General features: G+C 31.1%; 1 protein-coding gene across 1 annotated transcript; it reads right to left on the bottom strand.

Annotated features, from left to right (window-relative positions):
* Positions 1–15,576: 15,576 nt before the first annotated feature.
* LOC107910911 (GTP-binding protein SAR1A) lies at positions 15,577–18,238 on the bottom strand. The gene is made up of 3 exons (XM_016838835.2): positions 17,568–18,238; positions 17,186–17,317; positions 15,577–16,354 (listed from the first exon to the last, which is right to left on the bottom strand). Exons 1-3 carry the CDS (start codon positions 17,694–17,696, stop codon positions 16,034–16,036), a joined length of 582 nt encoding a protein of 193 aa, XP_016694324.1. The 5' UTR covers positions 17,697–18,238; the 3' UTR covers positions 15,577–16,033.
* Between the last annotated feature and the right edge of the window lie 956 nt (positions 18,239–19,194).

Here is a 19,194-nt window from a genome sequence, read left to right on the forward strand (position 1 = left end):
ATTTTGAATCCGCATTTAAAATCAAAGAAAAAGTTTGAGTTCAATAAGATTGTATTCCAGTGCTTTTGACAATAATTCCAATAATTTTTAAAATGAATCGAAAACTTTAAATATGTTTTAATGACAATTAATCGAAAGCATTTTGCATATAGTTTGGCATGACAAGTCCATTCCATCTCAATTTAATTGCTTATAGAAATGTCGTGTTAAATTTGCATTCAATCAAATTTTGGCAGGGCAGCTTGGCATTAGATTCTCCTACACAGTTTACAGAAACCCTATATGATGCAATGCAAAACAATCATCAACAAATCTATATATATTAAAGGGAATCAAATATATATAATGGGGGAGAAATCAAGCGTGTTGAGGTTCTGTTTGGTATTAGGAATCCTTGTTAGTCCCTCACATCAAGTTGTTACAATACTCATCTCGATTGGGTTAAAGTATACATTTTGTTTTACTACCTGTGTGGCCAACGGATCCACCCTTGAAGACTACATTCAACATTGCCTGGTGTCTTTGTTAAAAAAAAATTGCCTGGTGTCTTTGTAAAAAAAAAACATTGCTTGGTGTCGGTAGCATTGGTGGAGACTATCAAGTACACCCACCACACTAGCATCTTAACCTTCTACACAATTGGATGTGTCACCACCATGTGTTCAAGGCTAAGTAGCCAAGGGAAGCTTGGTTGTTTTTCTTTTTTCTTTTAATATTAATATTTGGTTGTAAGTAAGTATGTATATGAACTCAATGATTTGTTTTGTTTTTGTTAGCTGCAAGGGAAGTTGTAGGCTGTGTCAATACTTGCATAGAGAGATGCGCCATGAAAAGTTGATGATCATCGCCTATGAATGAAATAATAATAAAAGGTCTTAAATTACATTTAGTTTGAATGAAAAAAAAAATTTGGCTACTACTGTATTTGTAGTTTTATATTTGCTCAAAAAGTATAAAAAAAAGTAATAATCCAACTACATATTAACTTTTTATATATTTTTTATATCATGCCTACTTCTATTTATAATATATCTCAATCCCAATCCTTAAATTAGAAAAAGAAATGCATTTTATCACGTTCAAATACCCATCCTTCTAAATTTTCCAATAGCAATAGTGCTAATAGAGCTTAACCTTAATCAACATCTATTTGATTCTTTTTAAGTATTCTCAGTCTTCTATTAAAATTATCAATATGGACTGATCACCAATCAATAAAAAGTTAGACAATATGAATATTACTGACACTGCGGCATCCTTGCGAACAAGAGCAAGTGATTAATGACTCTATCATTGGCAAGATGTTCATATTTGGGGTTCATGACTGTCCTTTCTAATAATGTTGTTTCAAATGTTCAAATTCACATTCTCTCATTGAAAGTACAATGTGTGCTACCACTACACCCAATACTTATTATTTTCATATTAACGATACGATTGAAAAAAGTATGTAAAAATTATAGTCATTAGAAGTTATATATTGATAATTTATAGATCTATAAATCTAATTATGTCAAAAAGAAGATGCAAATAATTATTCCATTGACCTGTTATACACGGTATATATATTTGTCTGAAATAAATATTTAGGGGATCTTTCTATTAGAGGATCAAATTTAATTTATTTTTTAAATAAGCAAGTAATTTAATTTAAAATATAGCGACATAATTATTTCGGTTGATAAATGACTAATTTAGTCCCTGTCAAAATAAAAAAGGGAATTTATTTTAAGATTGTTGGACGAATTAAAAAAAAGAGACACTAAAGTATTTGACACAATCAGTTACCTATAAAATTATTTTTTTTAAAAGAAAATTTGGAAAATTCCATTTTGAATCCGCATTTGAAAATTAAAGAAAACATTTGAGTTGAATAAGATTGTATTCCAATGCTTTTGACAATAATTCAATTAATTTTTAAAATTAATCGAAAACTTTAAATATGATTTTAATGACAATTAATCAAAAGTATTTTCCATGTAGTTTGGCATGACAATTCCATTTCATCTCAATTTGATTCTTATAGAAATGTCCTCTTCGTCTTGCATTCAATCAAATTTTGGCAGGGCCGTTTGGCATGACAATCTTGTACACAAAGTCTAGATAAACCCTATCTGATGCAATGTAAAACAATCATCAACAAATCTATATATCTTAATGGGAATCAAATATATACATAATGGGGGAGAAATCAGGGGTGTTAATGTTCTATTTGGTGCTGGGAATCGTCGTTAGTCCATCACATCAAATTGTTACAGCACTCATCCCGATTGGGTTAAAGTATACGTTTTGCTTTACTACCTGCGTGGCCAACGAATCCTCCCCTGAGTGCTACATTCAACATTGCCTGTTGTCTATGCCAAAAAAAAAACATTGCCTAGTGTTGGAAGCACGGGTGGAGACTATCGAGGACACCTACCATACCAACAGCTCAACCTTCTACACACTTGGATGTGCCACCACCATGTGTTCAAGGCTAAGCAGCCAAGGGAAGCCTGGTAGTTTTTCTTTTTATATTAATATTTTATGGTAAGTAAGTATGTATATGAACTCAAAGATTTATTTTGTTTCTGTTACCTGCAAGGAAAGTTGCAGGTTGCGTCAATATTTGCATAAAAAGATGCGTCATGGAGAACTGATGATGATCGCCTATGAATGAAATAATAATAAATGGCCTTGAATTACATTTAGTCTGAATGAAAAAAAAAACATAATTTGGCTGCTGCTGTATTTTCAGTTTTATATTTGCTCAAATAGTATAAAAAATAATAATACAACTACATCTCAACTTTTTATATGTTTTTCTTTATACCATGCCTACTTCCATTTATAATCTAACTCAATCTCAATCCTTAAAATAGAAAATGAAATGCATTTAATCACGTTCAAATACCCGTCCTTCAAATTTTTCCAATAACAATAGTGCTAATTGAGCTAAACCTTAATCGCCATATAGTGGATTTTTTTAAGTATTCTTAGTCTTCTGTTAAAATTATTGATATGAACTGATCACCTATCAATAAAAAGTTAATCAATATGAATATCATAGTCACTGAGGCATCCTTACGACCAGGCCCAAGTGATTAAGGACTCTATTCTTAGAAAGGCGTTCATATTTGGGGTTCATGTCATCCCTTTCTAATAATGCTATTTAAAAGGTTCAAATTCACATTCTCTCATTATAAGTACAATGTGTGTTACCACTACACCCAATACTTAATATTATAATATTAACGATATGATTGAAAAAAAATATGTAAAAATTCTAGTCATTAGAAGTTATATATTGATAATTTATAGATCCATAAATCTAATTATGTCAAAAGGAAGATCCAAATAATTATTCTATTAACCTGTCATACACGATATATATATATTTGTCTGGAATAAATATTTAGGGGATGTTTATATTAGTGGATCGAATTTAATTTATTTTTTTAAAAATAAACAGAGTAATATAATTGAAAATATAGCGACATATTTATTTCTGTTGATAAATGACTAATTTAGTCCCTATCAAAATAAATAAAGGAATTTATTTTAGGATTGTTAGACGAATTCTAAAAAAAAGACATTAAAGGATTTGTCACAATCAGTTACGTAGAAAATATTAATAAAAAAAAAGAAAATTTGGAAAATTCCATTTTGAATTCACATTTTAAAATCAAAGAAAAAGTTTGAGTTAAATAAGATTGTATTCCAGTGCTTTTGACAATAATTCCATTTATTTTTAAAATGAATCGAAAACTTTAAATATGATTTTAATGACAATTAAGCAAAAGCATTTTTCATGTAGTTTGGCATAACAAATCCATTTCATCTCAACTTGATTCTTATAGAAATGTCCTCTTAATTTTGCGTTAAATAAAATTTTTGCAGGGTAGTGTGGCATGACATTCTCTTACACAAAATCTATATAAAACCTATCTCATGCAATGCAAAAAAATCATAAAAAAATATCTATATATCTTAAGGGGAATCAAATATATACATAATGAGGGAGAAATCGGGGGTGTTGATGTTCTGTTTGGTGTTGGGAATCCTCGTTAGTCTCTCACATCAAGTTGTTATTGCACTCATCTCAATTGGGTTAAAGTATTTGTTTTGCTTTACTACCTGCATCGCCAACAGATCCTCCTTGAAAACTACATTTAACATTTCTTGGTGTCTTTGTAAAAAAAAAACATTGTTTGGTGTCGGAAGCACTGGTGGAGACTATCGAGGACACTCACCACACCAACAGCTCAACCTTCTACACATTTAGATGTGCCACCACTATGTGTTCAAGGCTAAGCAGGCAAGGGGAGCCTGGTAGTTTTTTTTTCTTTTTATATTAATATTTGATGGTAAGTAAGTATGTATATGAACTCAACGATTTGTTTTGTTTTTGTTAGCGGCAAGAGAAGTTGCAGGTTGTGTAATACTTGCATAGAGAGATGCGCCACGAAAAATTGATGATCATCATCTATGAATCAAAAAATAATAAAAGGCCTTAAATTACATTTAGTTTGAATGAAAAAAAATATAATTTGGTTGTTACTGTATTTGAAGTTTTATATTTGCTCAAAAAGTATAAAAAAAGTAATAATACAACTACATTTCAACTTTTTATATGTTTTTCTTTATGCCATGCCTACTTCTATTTATCATCTATCTCATTCTGAATCCTTAAAATTGAAAAAGAAATGCATTTAATCACGTTCAAATACCCGTCCTTCTAATTTTTCCAATAACAATGAATAAATAAATTTCACATTTTACTGTTATGTCTTTTGTATTTTTGTCTTTCATATTTTGCATGCATAGCGAAATTGTAACAAGCAAATATTAGCTCATTGATTTTTTAAGTTCAAACTGATGATAAGTGGCATTATATGAATGTTTACATTGCGAGAAAGACAACTTTCTCCAGTAGATAATCTAAAGGAGTCTGTAATCCCGTAAAAGAATCAAAATGAGCATTTAATTCAAATATTGAGAAGGATTGTTATGTCATCTACAAATCCAATTGAGGAGAGGGCTAGTCTTGGATATCGAAGCAGTTGATTCCACGGGTATAGATATAGATGTATTTATTAGAAAATAATACATTGGATTGGACCCAAAATGAATTAATTTTGAATCTGTTTGTGAATTAATTCACTTGTGACATTCATGGTGTGATTTACCTAAATCCGGAGTTAGTCAATGACCATGCGTATGTAACTCATGTGCTTCGATTTACGTGTAGGCTTATGCTCTAAAGATGATCGAGCCGATGGCCGGTATGTTGGATACATGACTTGTGTATGGCATGACTTTACTAGCAACAGTGGAATTCATAGCTCAATTAAAAAGTTAACGATATCCTTTCATTGGCAATGTATGGATTGATAAATATGGAACGTTGCCAAGGGTTACTTGTTCTAGAATGAGCAATTTATCATAGTCATTTTTTGACAGTGATCATATTAATCATTAAGAAGACACAATGGTGATAATGAGATAAAATATGATTATATTGAGTGAATTGATTTAACTCAAATGAATCAAGGATATCATATGAGGATAACACACACATGACGAGGTCATTGGACAAAGCAGTTGGATGGATTGCTTTCATAAATAGTATACAGTAAGGAGTTTTCAATCATGGTACTTCTTGTGGCTTGACTCAATGATTAAGTAATTGCGATTTATCATAACGATGCTTCTGGACATAATTACGACTATTAGGGCCTAATTGTATATGTCCAATTAGTCCCTTTGCTAGCTCAGTAAAAGCTCGATTGAACTGCATTTGAATTAGTAGTAAATTATATGACTTTGGAAATAATTTAATTGAGTTGATTTATTCAATATGAAATTAAATTGAACTGTTGTAAGAATTATTCAACTAGAGAAATTGATTAAAGAATTTTTTTAAAAAATTAATTTAGAAAATCTAAGTGATTTTTGGAAAAATGAATTTTGATAAAGTAAAATTAAATTAAAAAATTAATTAAAATTAATATGTTCTTTTTGAAAATTAATTTTCAAGTCAGACAATTGACTCAATGGGTAATTGAACTATAAACATTGGATCTTAGATCATAAATTGGGCTCAGGAGCCCAAAACTGAGACCAGGATCCAAAAAAGGTTAAATCGGGCCTTATATGTGAAATTGAACCAACAGTCAATTCAGTGGCTAAATCAGACCAGTCGGGCCATCATTGACCCGGACCGAATCAGTAGAAATCGAACTAATTAAGACCCTACCAGAGAATTTGATTTCAAATTAATTATTCCAAAATAATATTATTTTAATAGATTTAATATTAAATTTAATTTAATAATTAGTATTTATTAATTTAATATTAAAGTGATTAAGTTTAGTTATAGTTGAATTCTCTAAACTCTCCCTATATAAAGAAAGCCTTGAGTCATTATTTTTTACACACTTGAATTTAAGAGAAAGTTGTAGAGAGAAAATCCTCTAAAGAAATTATTTCAGGAAATTTCTAAAAATATTTTTCTTATTTACAACTTGATCGAAAAGTTTAGAGAAATTGCAAAATTATCCCACTGGTATTTTTTGTGGAAAATTTTCTGATTCAAAGTGAGCCCACACTTGGCAGATTTGAGCTTAAGGATAGTTGAGAAGACTACCCGATTGAAGCGTTCATCCTAGATGAATCGAAAATGTAAAATTTTGATTATGTGTTTATTACTTTAGATATCACAACCAAGTTCTTGTTTTTTATTTTTTTTAAATCTAGTTTTTCCCTAAATTTATTTTTCGCTGAATTTTTCAAACTTGATTTTTCATCAGCCTTCTCATATAATGCTACCAAGTAGGATGAGGGTTTATTAATTAAATTATACTTCAAAAATTTGTGAGATTTTCCAGACATGAAAGCTTGAACAACAAATTCTTTAGGAACGTCTTTTGTGACATTGGTTGCTATGTTGAACCATTTCACAAAATCTCTTAAAGGCTCAACCTCATGTTGCTTAATAGACATGAGGTACGTATTAGATTTTTTCAATGTCTTATTTGCCAAGAACCTACTCATAAATAGGTTTTCCAACTGCTCAAAATTTAGAATGGAATGTTGTGGCAATTGTAAATACCACACTTGAGCCGAGTCATTCAATATCATTGAATGTCATGCACTTAACTTCATTTAAAGCCCCAAATACAATCATATGATTTACATAATGGGCTAAATGGTATTGAGGGTTTCCTTAACCATCATACATCATTTGTAGGAATTTAAACGCCGGGGAAACATGATGCTGCAATTTTTTTTAGCTAAGGGCTCATTTTATACTTCTTCACTAATCTAATGATTCTATTTTTTAAAAATCCTATAAATGTTTCTATAACTTCTGTACTTTTTGTTCCAAGGTATTTTGACTAAAGCAACTATAGCTATCATCATAATTCTCATCATAGTTATCATCTTTATCATCCATATCAACATCCTCATCTACTAAAATTTCTTTACCTTGGCCCACATACTAATGATCGTGTTCGGAATGGAAAAACTCTTCCCTTCTATGCCTGGGATTTTGCTATTGGTTTACTTTATTTGGTTTGAGCTCCTTAGTGAGCTTTTCATTTCCTTAATTTCTTTTATTTGTGAACTTTTGTCTACCCATCTACTCTTGGATAAAATTGTGTTGATTTTCGTATCTTTTTTGTTGGAAGGAGATTTGTTCCTCCATAACTCTTATTCTCTCTTGCATGTCTAAGTATTACTGATTATTGGACCGATAATGTTGAGACCCTTGGTCCATTGGTGATGTTCCAACGTTGTGTTGGTTTTGGGGGTTGTAATACCATAGGGAAGATATTGGCAAAATTGGTGGCATGCATTTTGTTGTTGAAGGTTTTGTTGATACAAATACAAGAAAATGTCAAATGAAAACAACTGCATAACTTTGTAGAGGCTTAAATGCAAGATTGACGCTTAAACTATATCAAATTTCCTACTTAGATATTTTAATTTTTTTGGTAAAAAATTATATCTAAATTTTTAATTTGGTATCACTTTAAATGTACCATGTGTTACGTTTTTACTGGTTGGTATCATCATTTTGGGGTAAAATGGGATGAAATTAATAGTTTAGATATTACTTTTGACATTAAAAAAGTTTAGGTACTTAAATGAAAAACAGTATAATTTAGGGACCACTTTTTGTTAGAGTTGTGTGACCCAAATTTTAAGAGATTGCTTGCAAGTCAAGTTAAACAAAATATATCTTCTTTTTAGATGATTTAGTATTTATGAGTATAATATATTTAACATTTATTAGCATAATATATTTGACATTGATTAGAATTAGGTTTTTTCAACCTATAAGTAGATGTAGTCGAAACTCCTCTTGTAATCATTCGAATTTGACATAATGAATTTTCTTCTCCTTTGCGTGCGATTTTTTTCTCGAAAGGGTTTTCACGTAAAACTTTGTGTGTTCTTTATTTTTATTTCTCTTTTCTTTTACGATATATTATCATTATCGACGTTCTATTTTCTCAAATTGGTATCAGAGCTTCTAGGTTATTCATCTCGATCACGATAATGGCATCTTTAAAGTATGAAATTTCGTTGTTGGATCACAACACCAAATTTCTATTGTGGCAGATTAAGATGCAAGTAGTTCTTGCGCAGATGGATCTAGAGGATGCCCTGCTAGGGATAGATAAGATGCCTTCGACATTAAAAAATAAAGAGAAGAAGCGTAAGGATCGAAAGACGTTAGCACAATTGTATTTGTATTTGTCTAACAAAATATGTATGTCGAAAACTCTAACCAATAAGTTGCATATGAAGCATCGTCTTTATACTCATCGTTTGGAGGAAGGTGCGTCTGTGCACGAACACATATTTTAATGAAATTTTCTCAAACTTAGTGATCATGGAGGTTTAATATGATAAGAAAGATCTAGGGTTGATTCTATTTTGTTCGTTGCCCTCGTCTTATTCAACTTTTAGAGACACAATTTTATATAGCCGTGAGTCTCTCACAATTGATGAGGTTTATGATTCTTTGACCTCGTATGATAAGATGAAGCATCTTGTGGTTAAACCCGACTCTAAGGGAAAGAGTCTCATTGTTCGTGAGAGACAAGAAAAAAATGTTGATGATGATCGTGGAAGGACACAGAAACGAAATCCTCGCAGTAAATCTCAGGGTAGATTGAAGTCTTCAAACAAAGGTAAAACTTGTAACTTCTACAAGAAGAAAGGACACATTAAATTTGAGTGCTATAAGCCACAAAATAAGATCAAAAGGGAGGTTGCAAATAAAAAGGGAAAACAACCAGAAAATTTCGGTGAAGCTAATGTTGTAGAAGACTATAGCGATGTGAACTTCTAGTCGCTTTTGTCAATAATCTAAAGTGAGCGAGGAGTGGATCCTTGATTCGGGCTACATCTTTTACATGAGTCCCAATCGATATTGGTTTACAACTTACGAAATAGTGTCTGAAGGTGTTATTTTGATGGGAAATAATGTTTCGTGTAAAATTACAGGTGTTGGAACGATTAAAGTTAAGATGTTTGACGAAATTGTCAGAACACTTAGTGACGTGCGACATGCTCCAGAATTGAAGAGAAATTTAATTTTGTTGAGTACTCTTGATTCAAAAGGGTACAGATACACAACTGAAAGTGGGGTTTTGAAAATTTCCAAAGATTCCCTCGTTCTGATGAAAGGGCAGAGAAAGACTGTCAAGTTATATGTTTTGCAGGGTTCTACTGTTACTGATGATACAACTGTCGCTTCTTCTTCCTTGTCAGATGATGAGATTACTAAAGTTTTGGCAGAATTGAGCAAAAGAGGACTTCTTGATGGGCAAGGAATTTACAAACTAAAGTTTTGTGAGCACTACTTTTTCGGGAAGCAAAAGAGGGTTCAATTCACTAGAGGAATCCATAACATGAAGTGAACGTTGGAGTATATTCATTATGATCTGTGGTGGTCATCTAGAGTGCCTTCGAGAGGTGGAGCTAATTATACACTAACTTTTATTGATGATTTTTCCAGAAAAGTTTGGACGTTGTTCCTGAAGCAGAAAAGTGATGTGTTTTCCACATTTAAGTCTTGGAAAAATATGATTGAAAAATAGACGGGAAAATAAATAAAATACCTTCGTACAGACAATGGCTTAGAGTTCTGTTCTGATGAGTTTAATAAATTGTGCAAGTCAGAAGGGATCATGAGAGACTTGATAGTTCGTCATACTCTTCAGCAAAACGGCGTTACAGAACGAATGAAGAGAATAATCATAGAGAAGGTTTGATATATGTTGTCAAATGCCAATTTACCAAAGTCATTTTGGGTCGAAGCAGCCTGTACTGCATATTTTTTATCAACCGATCTCCATCCATTGCCATTGAGAAAAAGACTCTACAAGAGGTATGGTCTGGTAATCCTGTTGACTATTCTGATTTAAAGATATTTGAGTGTCCTGCATATGCTCATGTTGATAATGAAAAATTGGAACCGAGATCCATTAAATGTGTTTTTCTTGGTTATAAAGTTAGTGTAAAAGGGTATAAGTTATGGTGTCCTAAAAATAGGAAAGTTGTGATTAGCAAAGATGTTGTTTTTGATGAAACTGCTATGCTACCTAACTTATCTCTTAAAGACTCTTCCAATAAAGAAAATCAAAAGCAGGTGGAGCATCAGATTAATCTAGAATCTACACTCCTCAAGCCAGTATAAAAATTTAGAATAAAGTTGCTTCTTTACCACAATACTCTATCGCCAAAAACAAAACTAGAAGAGAAATTAAACCTCCAAAGAAGTATGCCGAGGCTGATCTAGCTGCTTATGCTTTAAATGTGGCTGAAGATATAAATGCAAACCAAGTGCCATCTAATTATTTTGAGGCGGTTAGCTGTGAAGAATCAGAAAAGTGGATGTTTGCTATGCAAGATGAGATGGAATCACTCCACAAAAACAGAATATGGGATCTTGTGAAACTTCCTAAAGGTAAAAAGACTGTTCATTGTAAATGGGTGTTTAAAAAGAAAGAAGGGACTTCAGGAGTTGAAGAACCCAGATATAAAGCAAGACTTGTTGTAAATGATTATAGTCAAATTCCAGAAGTGGACTTCACAGATGTGTTCTCTTCAATTGTGAAGCATAGTTCGATTTGAGCTTTTCTTGGTATTGTGGCCATGTATGATTTGGAGCTTGAGCAGTTAGATGTAAAAACTGTAGTTTTTCATGGAGAAGTTGAGGAGGATGTTTACATGCAACAATCAGAGAGTTTTACAGTCTCAGAAAAAGAAGACTATGCTTGCTTGCTGAAAAAGTCCCTTTACAGTTTGAAACAGTCACTAAGACAATGGTACAAGAGGTTTGATTCCTTTATAACTTCTTATGATTTTAAAAGAAGTAGTTTTGACAGTTTTGTTTACTTTAAGAAAAACGGTGATGGTTCTTTTGTGTATCTACTCCTTTATGTTGATGACATGTTGATAGCAGCAAAAGATAAATGAGAGATAAGAAAGGTCAAAGCCCAACTAAGTGAAGAATTTGAGATGAAAGATTTGGGACCAGCAAATAAGATACTTGGTATGGAGATTCTCAGAGATAGAAAAACAAGTAAATTGTACCTAAGTTAGAATGGGTACATTGAGAAAGTTCTTTGCAAGTTCAATATGCAGAGTGCTAAGCCTGTTAGTACTCCTTTAGCATCCCATTCCAGACTTTCATCGGCTTTGTCTCCATAATCAGATGATGAGATTGAGTACATGTCACATGTTTCATACTTTAGTGCAGTGGGATCTCTCATGTATGCTATAGTTTGTTCACGTCCAAATTTATCATATGCAGTCAATGCAGTTAGCAGATACATAGTGAATCTAGGTAAAGAATTGAATCTAGGTAAAGAACATTGGAAAGTAGTTCAGTGGATTTTAAGATACTTACGAGGTACTACTGATGTTTGCTTACAGTTTGGAAGAACTAGAGATGTAGTCATTGGGTATGTTGATGTTGATTTTGCTAGAGAACTTGATAAAAGAAGATCTCTCACAGGTTGTCTTTACAATCAGAGGATGTGCAATCAGTTGGAAAGTCACTTTGCAAACTATAGTCGCTTTGTCTACCACTGAAGCTGAGTAAATGGCGATTACTGAGGCTTGTAAAGAAGCTATTTGGTTGAAGGGACTCTTAGTGAACTCAATGAAGACCTTCAAATCAATACAGCATTTTGTGACAGTCAGAGTGCCATCTTCCATACAAAAGATCAAATGTTTCATGAAAGAACAAAACACATAGATGTTCGATATCATTTTGTTCCTGATATTATTGCTTGTGGTGATATTGTTGTGAGCAAAATTAGTACTCATGAAAATCCTGTAGATATGATGATTAAGTCATTTCCTATAACCAAGTTTGAGCATTGCTTAGACCCGAAAACTTGTTCGTTGAGAATTCGCGTCAAGGTGGAGATTGTTAGAGTTGTGTGACTCAAATTCTAAGAGATTGCTTGCAAGTCAAGTTAAACAAAATATATCTTCTTTCTAAAAGATTTAGTATTTATGAGTATAATATATTTAGCATTTATTAGCATAATATATTTGACTTTGATTAGAATTAGGTTTTTTAACCTATAAATAGATGTAGTCGAAACTCCTCTTGTAATAATTCGAATTTGACATAGTGAATTTTCTTCTCCTCTGGCCGTGATTTTTTCCCCCTAAAGGGTTTCCACGTAAAAATCTATGTGTTATTTATTTTTTATATCTATTTTCTTTGCGATATATGTCATTACCGATGTTCTATTTTCTCAATTTTATAATTAAACCTTCGTAAACGTTATGGCGTCGAACATACCAAGTTGCATTATAAAATGGTATACGACCTAAAGATCCAAAGGTTAAGAAATTGAATGCTGCTTTTCGTGTTGGGGGCACACTGTATTTTAGGTATTAGTTTACTAGGTCTCTTTTTAGTCCACCACCGGAGCTCATATAATATCTCTTCTATATGATTTCATGGCAGGGCTAAATCAAACTTGATGTTATTCTATTGGGTAACTTAATTAATTATTTTTTTATATAATATCTTGAATTATTTATAATCTCTCCACAATCTTTAAATTAAAAAATAAACACATTTCAATTTGCTTAAACTTATATTTTTTTGCATTAGCAACAATGTCAATGTTAACTGAGTTAAGACTCAATTAATTTTATTACTATTAATTTGGTAATTTCTCTCTCTAAATCGAAATGTCTTCTAACATATTCAAAAATAAAATTTAATTATTATAATTTATTTTCAACCCATATAATTGATAAATTTTTTATATCAAATTAAAATATAAAAACTAAATCTAAATATTAAATAAAAAAATCACAATTTTACCGATGAAAATTAGTTCCAAATATGGCGAGTTTTGAATAAATGATTCATAAACTAAACAAAGTTTGGCTCGCTTTCTTTTAGTGCGTGGAAAGCTACACAAAAGAGTTAGGTAGTCGAGCCAATTTCATTTTGAAGATGATCCCATTGGTTCAGGCTGACTTAGATAATATATATACACACACGTATGGAGCGGAATCTATTTATATAGATAAAAATTTAATTCATTTTGCATGATTAATATTTTAATAATTTAATCGTTAAATTTTATATTTTATTTATATAAATTGTGTGTATTAAATTAAACGTAAATTAAAAAAATATTTATTTTATATAAAAAAATTTCAATCGCTCAATAAATATTAATATATACAATATTTTAGATCAACATGATAGAAATATCATATTGGTTCGAAAGTGTACATGCATAAAAAGTGCAATTATACTTTTAACTTTAGCCATTGTTATGGGTTTTGGTGCAAACTCACTATTGTCATCCCTTTGAATAACATTTTAATTCTCACTAGTAAAATTTTGAACACATCGAAGTTGGAATTTTAGATAGAAGTATTCTACTCCAATTAAGAAAAAACATTTATAGTGGGAAATATGTTTCTCAGTTTAACCTTATCGTGCTATTATTAAAATAAGAGAAATTATTTTATGTACTTTTCCCATCACATTATTTATGGTCCATTTTTAATTATATAATGATATTTTAATAAATTTTTCATGTCATTGATACATAGTTTTAGTTTTTTTTACCTTAAACACTAAATCTTGAACTTTGAGCCTCGAACCTAAAACCTCAAATTATGAATCCCAAATCTCGAACCCTAAACCTTAGGCCCAAGGCCCAAGGCCTAAGGTCTAAGGTTCCAGGTTCAAGTTTGGGTTCGAGTTTTCAAGGTTTGAGGGTCAAGGTTTTGAATTTGAAGTTCAAAGTTTAGGGTTTAGGGTTGGAGTTTAGAGTTCAAGATTCAAGTTTAAAGTTTGGGGTTCAAGGTTTAGGATTTAGGGTTCGAGTTAAATAATTTGAAAGGGACCATGGATGATGTGGTGGGAAGGATCCATAAAATAATTTATCATAATAATACATATATTATATAATAAATATAAAAAATAAACATAAACATATTATAAGTTTTATTATATAAAAATTTTATTTTTATACAAGCAATCTAATAAATATATAAATTCATTATCATAAATAATTTTTGAATTATTATTTTAGAGATAAATCTCAAAATTTTACATAAACTTTGATTTAATGTGTAATTGTACACATGAACTTTAATTTGGTGCAATTGTACACATAAAACTCTAATTGTGCTTCAAATGTATACTTGAAACTTTAATTTTGAGTTAATCATACACATTTAAAGAAATAAATACTTAAATTTAATTTTATATTGGATAAATATAATTATTTATGTATGCAATATATAAACATAAAATGATGTTATATCAATAATTGTGTTAATAATTTATAAGAATTCGATCAAATCAAAATTTCATGTATAAAATTGCATAAAATTAAAATTCATGTATACAATTAGACATTAAACCATAGTTCATATATAATTTTAAGATTTATCCCATTATTTTAACGTAATTTGATTTTAATGTAGTTTAATATTTAATATAAATATATGTTAAATATATATGTCAAAATGTTTTATTATATAAAATATATAATTTAACCATAAATAAGTATTATGTAAATAATAAAAAATAAATACAAATATAATTAATGAAACATTAATTATTTATCAATAAAATTATTTTTTAAGATAAGTACAAACTTAATATATATTTTTATCTTTTAACATGAAAAATAATTATTTATTGTACATCTATAATTAAATCTAATATGCTTAATAGTCTTTTTATACTTTCACTGCACTATTTCATCCAAACATATATCTCACTATTATTTTTAATCTCATTATTATAATATTAAAATATCATATATCTCACCCGTAATTTTTTTTTTATAATTGTGGCCTTAGTTGAATAGAGAGTCGGCTTTGTTCATTGCATTCCACTCCAATCTATATGATTTATATCAATAATATTTATAAAAATAGGGTTAATTCCACAAGAAGTTAAAATAGTATCAAGTAATTATGTCAACCTGGTCATTAACTTTGGCATTATATCTTGATCCAAAACTAACATAAAGTTTACGTAGAACACGTAAATGCATACCGATATCTAATGTATTAGAAAGAGAATTAACCTTCCTCAGATTTATTAACATTATCTTTACACATCTGAACCGTCCAATTCGATGTACAAATTTTAAATCTGCTCAAATGATGAGAATGTTGACAAAAAGCCTAATTTTAGCAGTTAATTTTTCCATCTTTGCCACTAACCCTATGACTCAACGACATAGCTACAACATAACATAACTAATGAAAACATTACTTTCTAGGGAAAACAAACTCATTATAGTAAGAAGATATGGAAGTTCATTGAGACAACTACAGTACCAGAGATACGCTGCCACAGTGAGAATATAACCTCCCTTCCTATTTACATCCAACACCAAATAGAACCAAATTTAAAACCCACTTAGGGGTCAGCTCAAACAGTTTAAAAGAATACATTTTTTTATACCTGAAATTGGGGCTTGGAAGTCTGAGATCGTCTTAATGCATCTTTCTTGCCATTACCCTACTTGATATACTGAGACATCCACTTAAAGCCGTCCCCATATCCCATTTTGCGGACTATGCTGCACATAAATACTTCTAGCGGACGGACATTCGAGTCTGCTAGGTTTACCTTCCCCTTGCCCGTGGTAAAGTTTGTGAGGCCGAGATGGTAACGTAATTCATCCTCCGAGGCAGCGTATGGTATATCAATCTTGTTTCCTAGGATAAGAAACGGGACATTAGCAAGGGCCTCGTCTGAAAGCAGCGCATCGAGTTCCTTCTTCGATTCTGCAAACCTCTCTTTATCATAGGCATCTACAAGGTAAACCACAGCATCCACCTGGAACCCATAAAACATACAATTCAAAGCATTCACTTGAGACCAGGCAACCATTGGTTCTAACAAGAAACGATGGGAACAAAAGAAGCAAAAAGAACAATCAAAATGAGAGTAAGGCAACATAATTGCAACCGCAGCATGATGTAGAAAATATCATCTAAACCCAGTCTCATCCTAAATTGTACGTCGCTGAAAGCAATGAAGTGTAAAAACAGCACGTTCGTACAGACAACTTCTTTGTTACGACCTTTAACATCCAGCTGGCAATTCTAAATCACCTCGTCAAGCACCCAAGGAATCTCTTCTTTTCTTTTTTTATAATTTTTGTATTATATGCTTTTGAAATATCTTCATAAAAATCAACCAACAGCAAGCTATAAGGTTGCAGAAAGCTACAGCTGACAGATAATACTCGGCCAATGGCCACCTTTCCAAGACAACTAGAGAAACAAATCAATCTGCTAAAGCATTACATTAGGCATTTTCGTAAGGTGATCATAACACCAGCCTCACTGAAAATTAATGACCATGAAACAATTTGAAAATTAGCATATAACAATTGATCATCGGTAAAAAAAAATTCCATCAAGAAAGTGCGAAAAGATAGCCGAGGCATGAAAACATCAGAGAGACGTACGAACATAAAGAAAATTCTGTTAACAAAACTAAAAAAACCCTTCCACACTGAGATTGTAAAACCACTGAAAATGAATTAAAAGAAAAAACAGATTTCACTGACTGCGGAGAATAATTAAAACTAACAAACACTGAAACCTAAAATCAAGGAAATGTTAATGAAAAATTTGGCATGAATTTCAGCTTTAGGGTTACCTTAGCATAGTAATCTTTCCAGACTCGGCGAGCAATTTGATGGCCACCCAAGTCAAAAGCTTTAAACTTAATTTTCCCAATACTAAGTTCCTCAGATGTGGGATACTGAGTTGGCTGATGTTGAACCAATCTCTGGAAACAGTAAAAACAATTATCAACATCGTTAATTACCTCAAAATTTCGTCATTTTTCTAAATGATAAAGCATTTGAAAGGCTTTTTAATATCTTCCAAAAAAAACCCGGAACTCTGAAGTAGATGATACAGGAATCGGAGTTGATTCGGAGATCCAAATTTATACTTTCAATTTAGGGGTTTTTGAGGATTAAAAAGAACAGACTTCAATATATGGAGCTAAGTAACAAAAAGGAAAAAAAACGAACCTCGTCTTTCAACATGTGAAGCAGTGTGGTTTTACCGGCATTATCGAGGCCGAGAAACAAGATCTTAGCCTCTTTCTGCCATAGACCGAGGGAAGCAAGAACGCCGTAGAACCAATCCACGAGAAACATCGTTTCAACCTCCGGGTCGGATTTCGGGTCTCCAGAAAATACAAACGGGTCGAGATAGAAAACTGCGACGATCTGAGAGTGGAGGACGGTGAGATATCGTTGCAATTCAAGGCATCATCCACTTCATACCATAGAAGAAAAGGATCAATTTTTTACCTCAAAATCAAGAAAACGAGAGGGAGGCACTGGGAGGGGTAATATTGGAAAAGAAGAACAAAAACTCTTGTTGTTATTCTAAAATCTGGGGCAAATATGGAATTTCGACCTATATCCCGGTTTTTTCTGTGGGCTGGCTTGGCTCACTTTCTTTTGAGCGAGCGACGTCGTTTGTCCGGAAAACCATTAAAAAAAATAATCAAGGGTTAAATCTACCATATCCCTAAACTATGACCCATATTATCAATTGATCCCTAAATTTCAAAATGTTCTAATTGACTCCTTAATACATCAGAATCGTATAAATCAAGTGATTCCGTCAGTCTAGTTGTCAACTTTTGTGATGGCTCGAATCAGACAATGAGTGTATTTAGAATGCATTGCTTAAATTTGAAATACATGTACACTTATTATATAGACAACTTGGATCTAGCATATTAAAAATAAACCTAATTTTAATGAAACTTTCTTTTATTAACAGTTGTCTATGCAATTAGTGTATATGTGTTTAAAGTTTGTTTCACATCTTTTGCATGTATTCCACATTATATCTAAGGATTAATTTAAAATATTTTATACGTGGTTGATGTGATATTGACTCAATCAAAATATTTTAAAATTTAAGGATTAATTTAAAATTAACCCAAAGCTCTCTATACGTGGTCAAACCCAAGTGGCGTGTCGTTGGATTAAAATGAGTGGAAACTTTCCAGTTTGATTACTCAGTCGGTTGACTCAATGAGGCCAGGGGCGGTGGCCCCAACCTTGCTCTGAAAAAAATGACAAAATTATAAATTTAATTAACATAAGGCTAAAATTTTATTTATTTTTTAATTTATAATTCAATTCAAACGTAAGTCTTTCCTAACTGCCAACCATATTAGCCCAAATTATGACATTTACCAACAAACTTATGGCATCTTTAGATATGTCTCGGTGTTATAAGTGATTTATCTAATTAATATTTAATTAAATATTTAAAATATTTATATTTTTAAGTACAATAATTAATATAAAATAATATTTCTTATTTGAAATATTAATTATAATTAAAATATATTAATTTGTCAATTCAAATTAATATTATAATACAAAATTTTAAATAATAATTAAAATATTTTTAATATATTTTAACATATAATGTAGTTTTACTTTATGTAATTAATAAAAAGTAACATTATTCAAAATAAAAATTAATTAACTTAATTAACTTTAATTTTAACACCCCTTACTTGAAGTTTGCTGATTTCCTTACAAGCAAGGGTTGTCACATTAATACACTAAGCTACCTCTATCATAAATTTTAAAACTTTGTTTTAACATAATTGGAATCTTTTGTAGT

The sequence above is a fragment of the Gossypium hirsutum genome, chromosome D08, assembly GCF_007990345.1.
Source record: "Gossypium hirsutum isolate 1008001.06 chromosome D08, Gossypium_hirsutum_v2.1, whole genome shotgun sequence".
Classification (NCBI taxonomy): Eukaryota; Viridiplantae; Streptophyta; class Magnoliopsida; order Malvales; family Malvaceae; genus Gossypium; species Gossypium hirsutum.

What these genes read in the sequence shown, in the direction of transcription:
- LOC107910911 (XM_016838835.2), bottom strand. Translation starts at nt 17,696, where the DNA reads ATGTTTCTCGTGGATTGGTTCTACGGCGTTCTTGCTTCCCTCGGTCTA. An exon ending in TTCACATGTTGAAAGACGAG is followed by an intron (nt 17,318 to 17,567) that starts GTTCGTTTTTTT and finishes TACTGTTTCCAG; the next exon opens with AGATTGGTTCAACATCAGCC. An exon ending in GGAAAGATTACTATGCTAAG is followed by an intron (nt 16,355 to 17,185) that starts GTAACCCTAAAG and finishes TATGGGTTCCAG; the next exon opens with GTGGATGCTGTGGTTTACCT.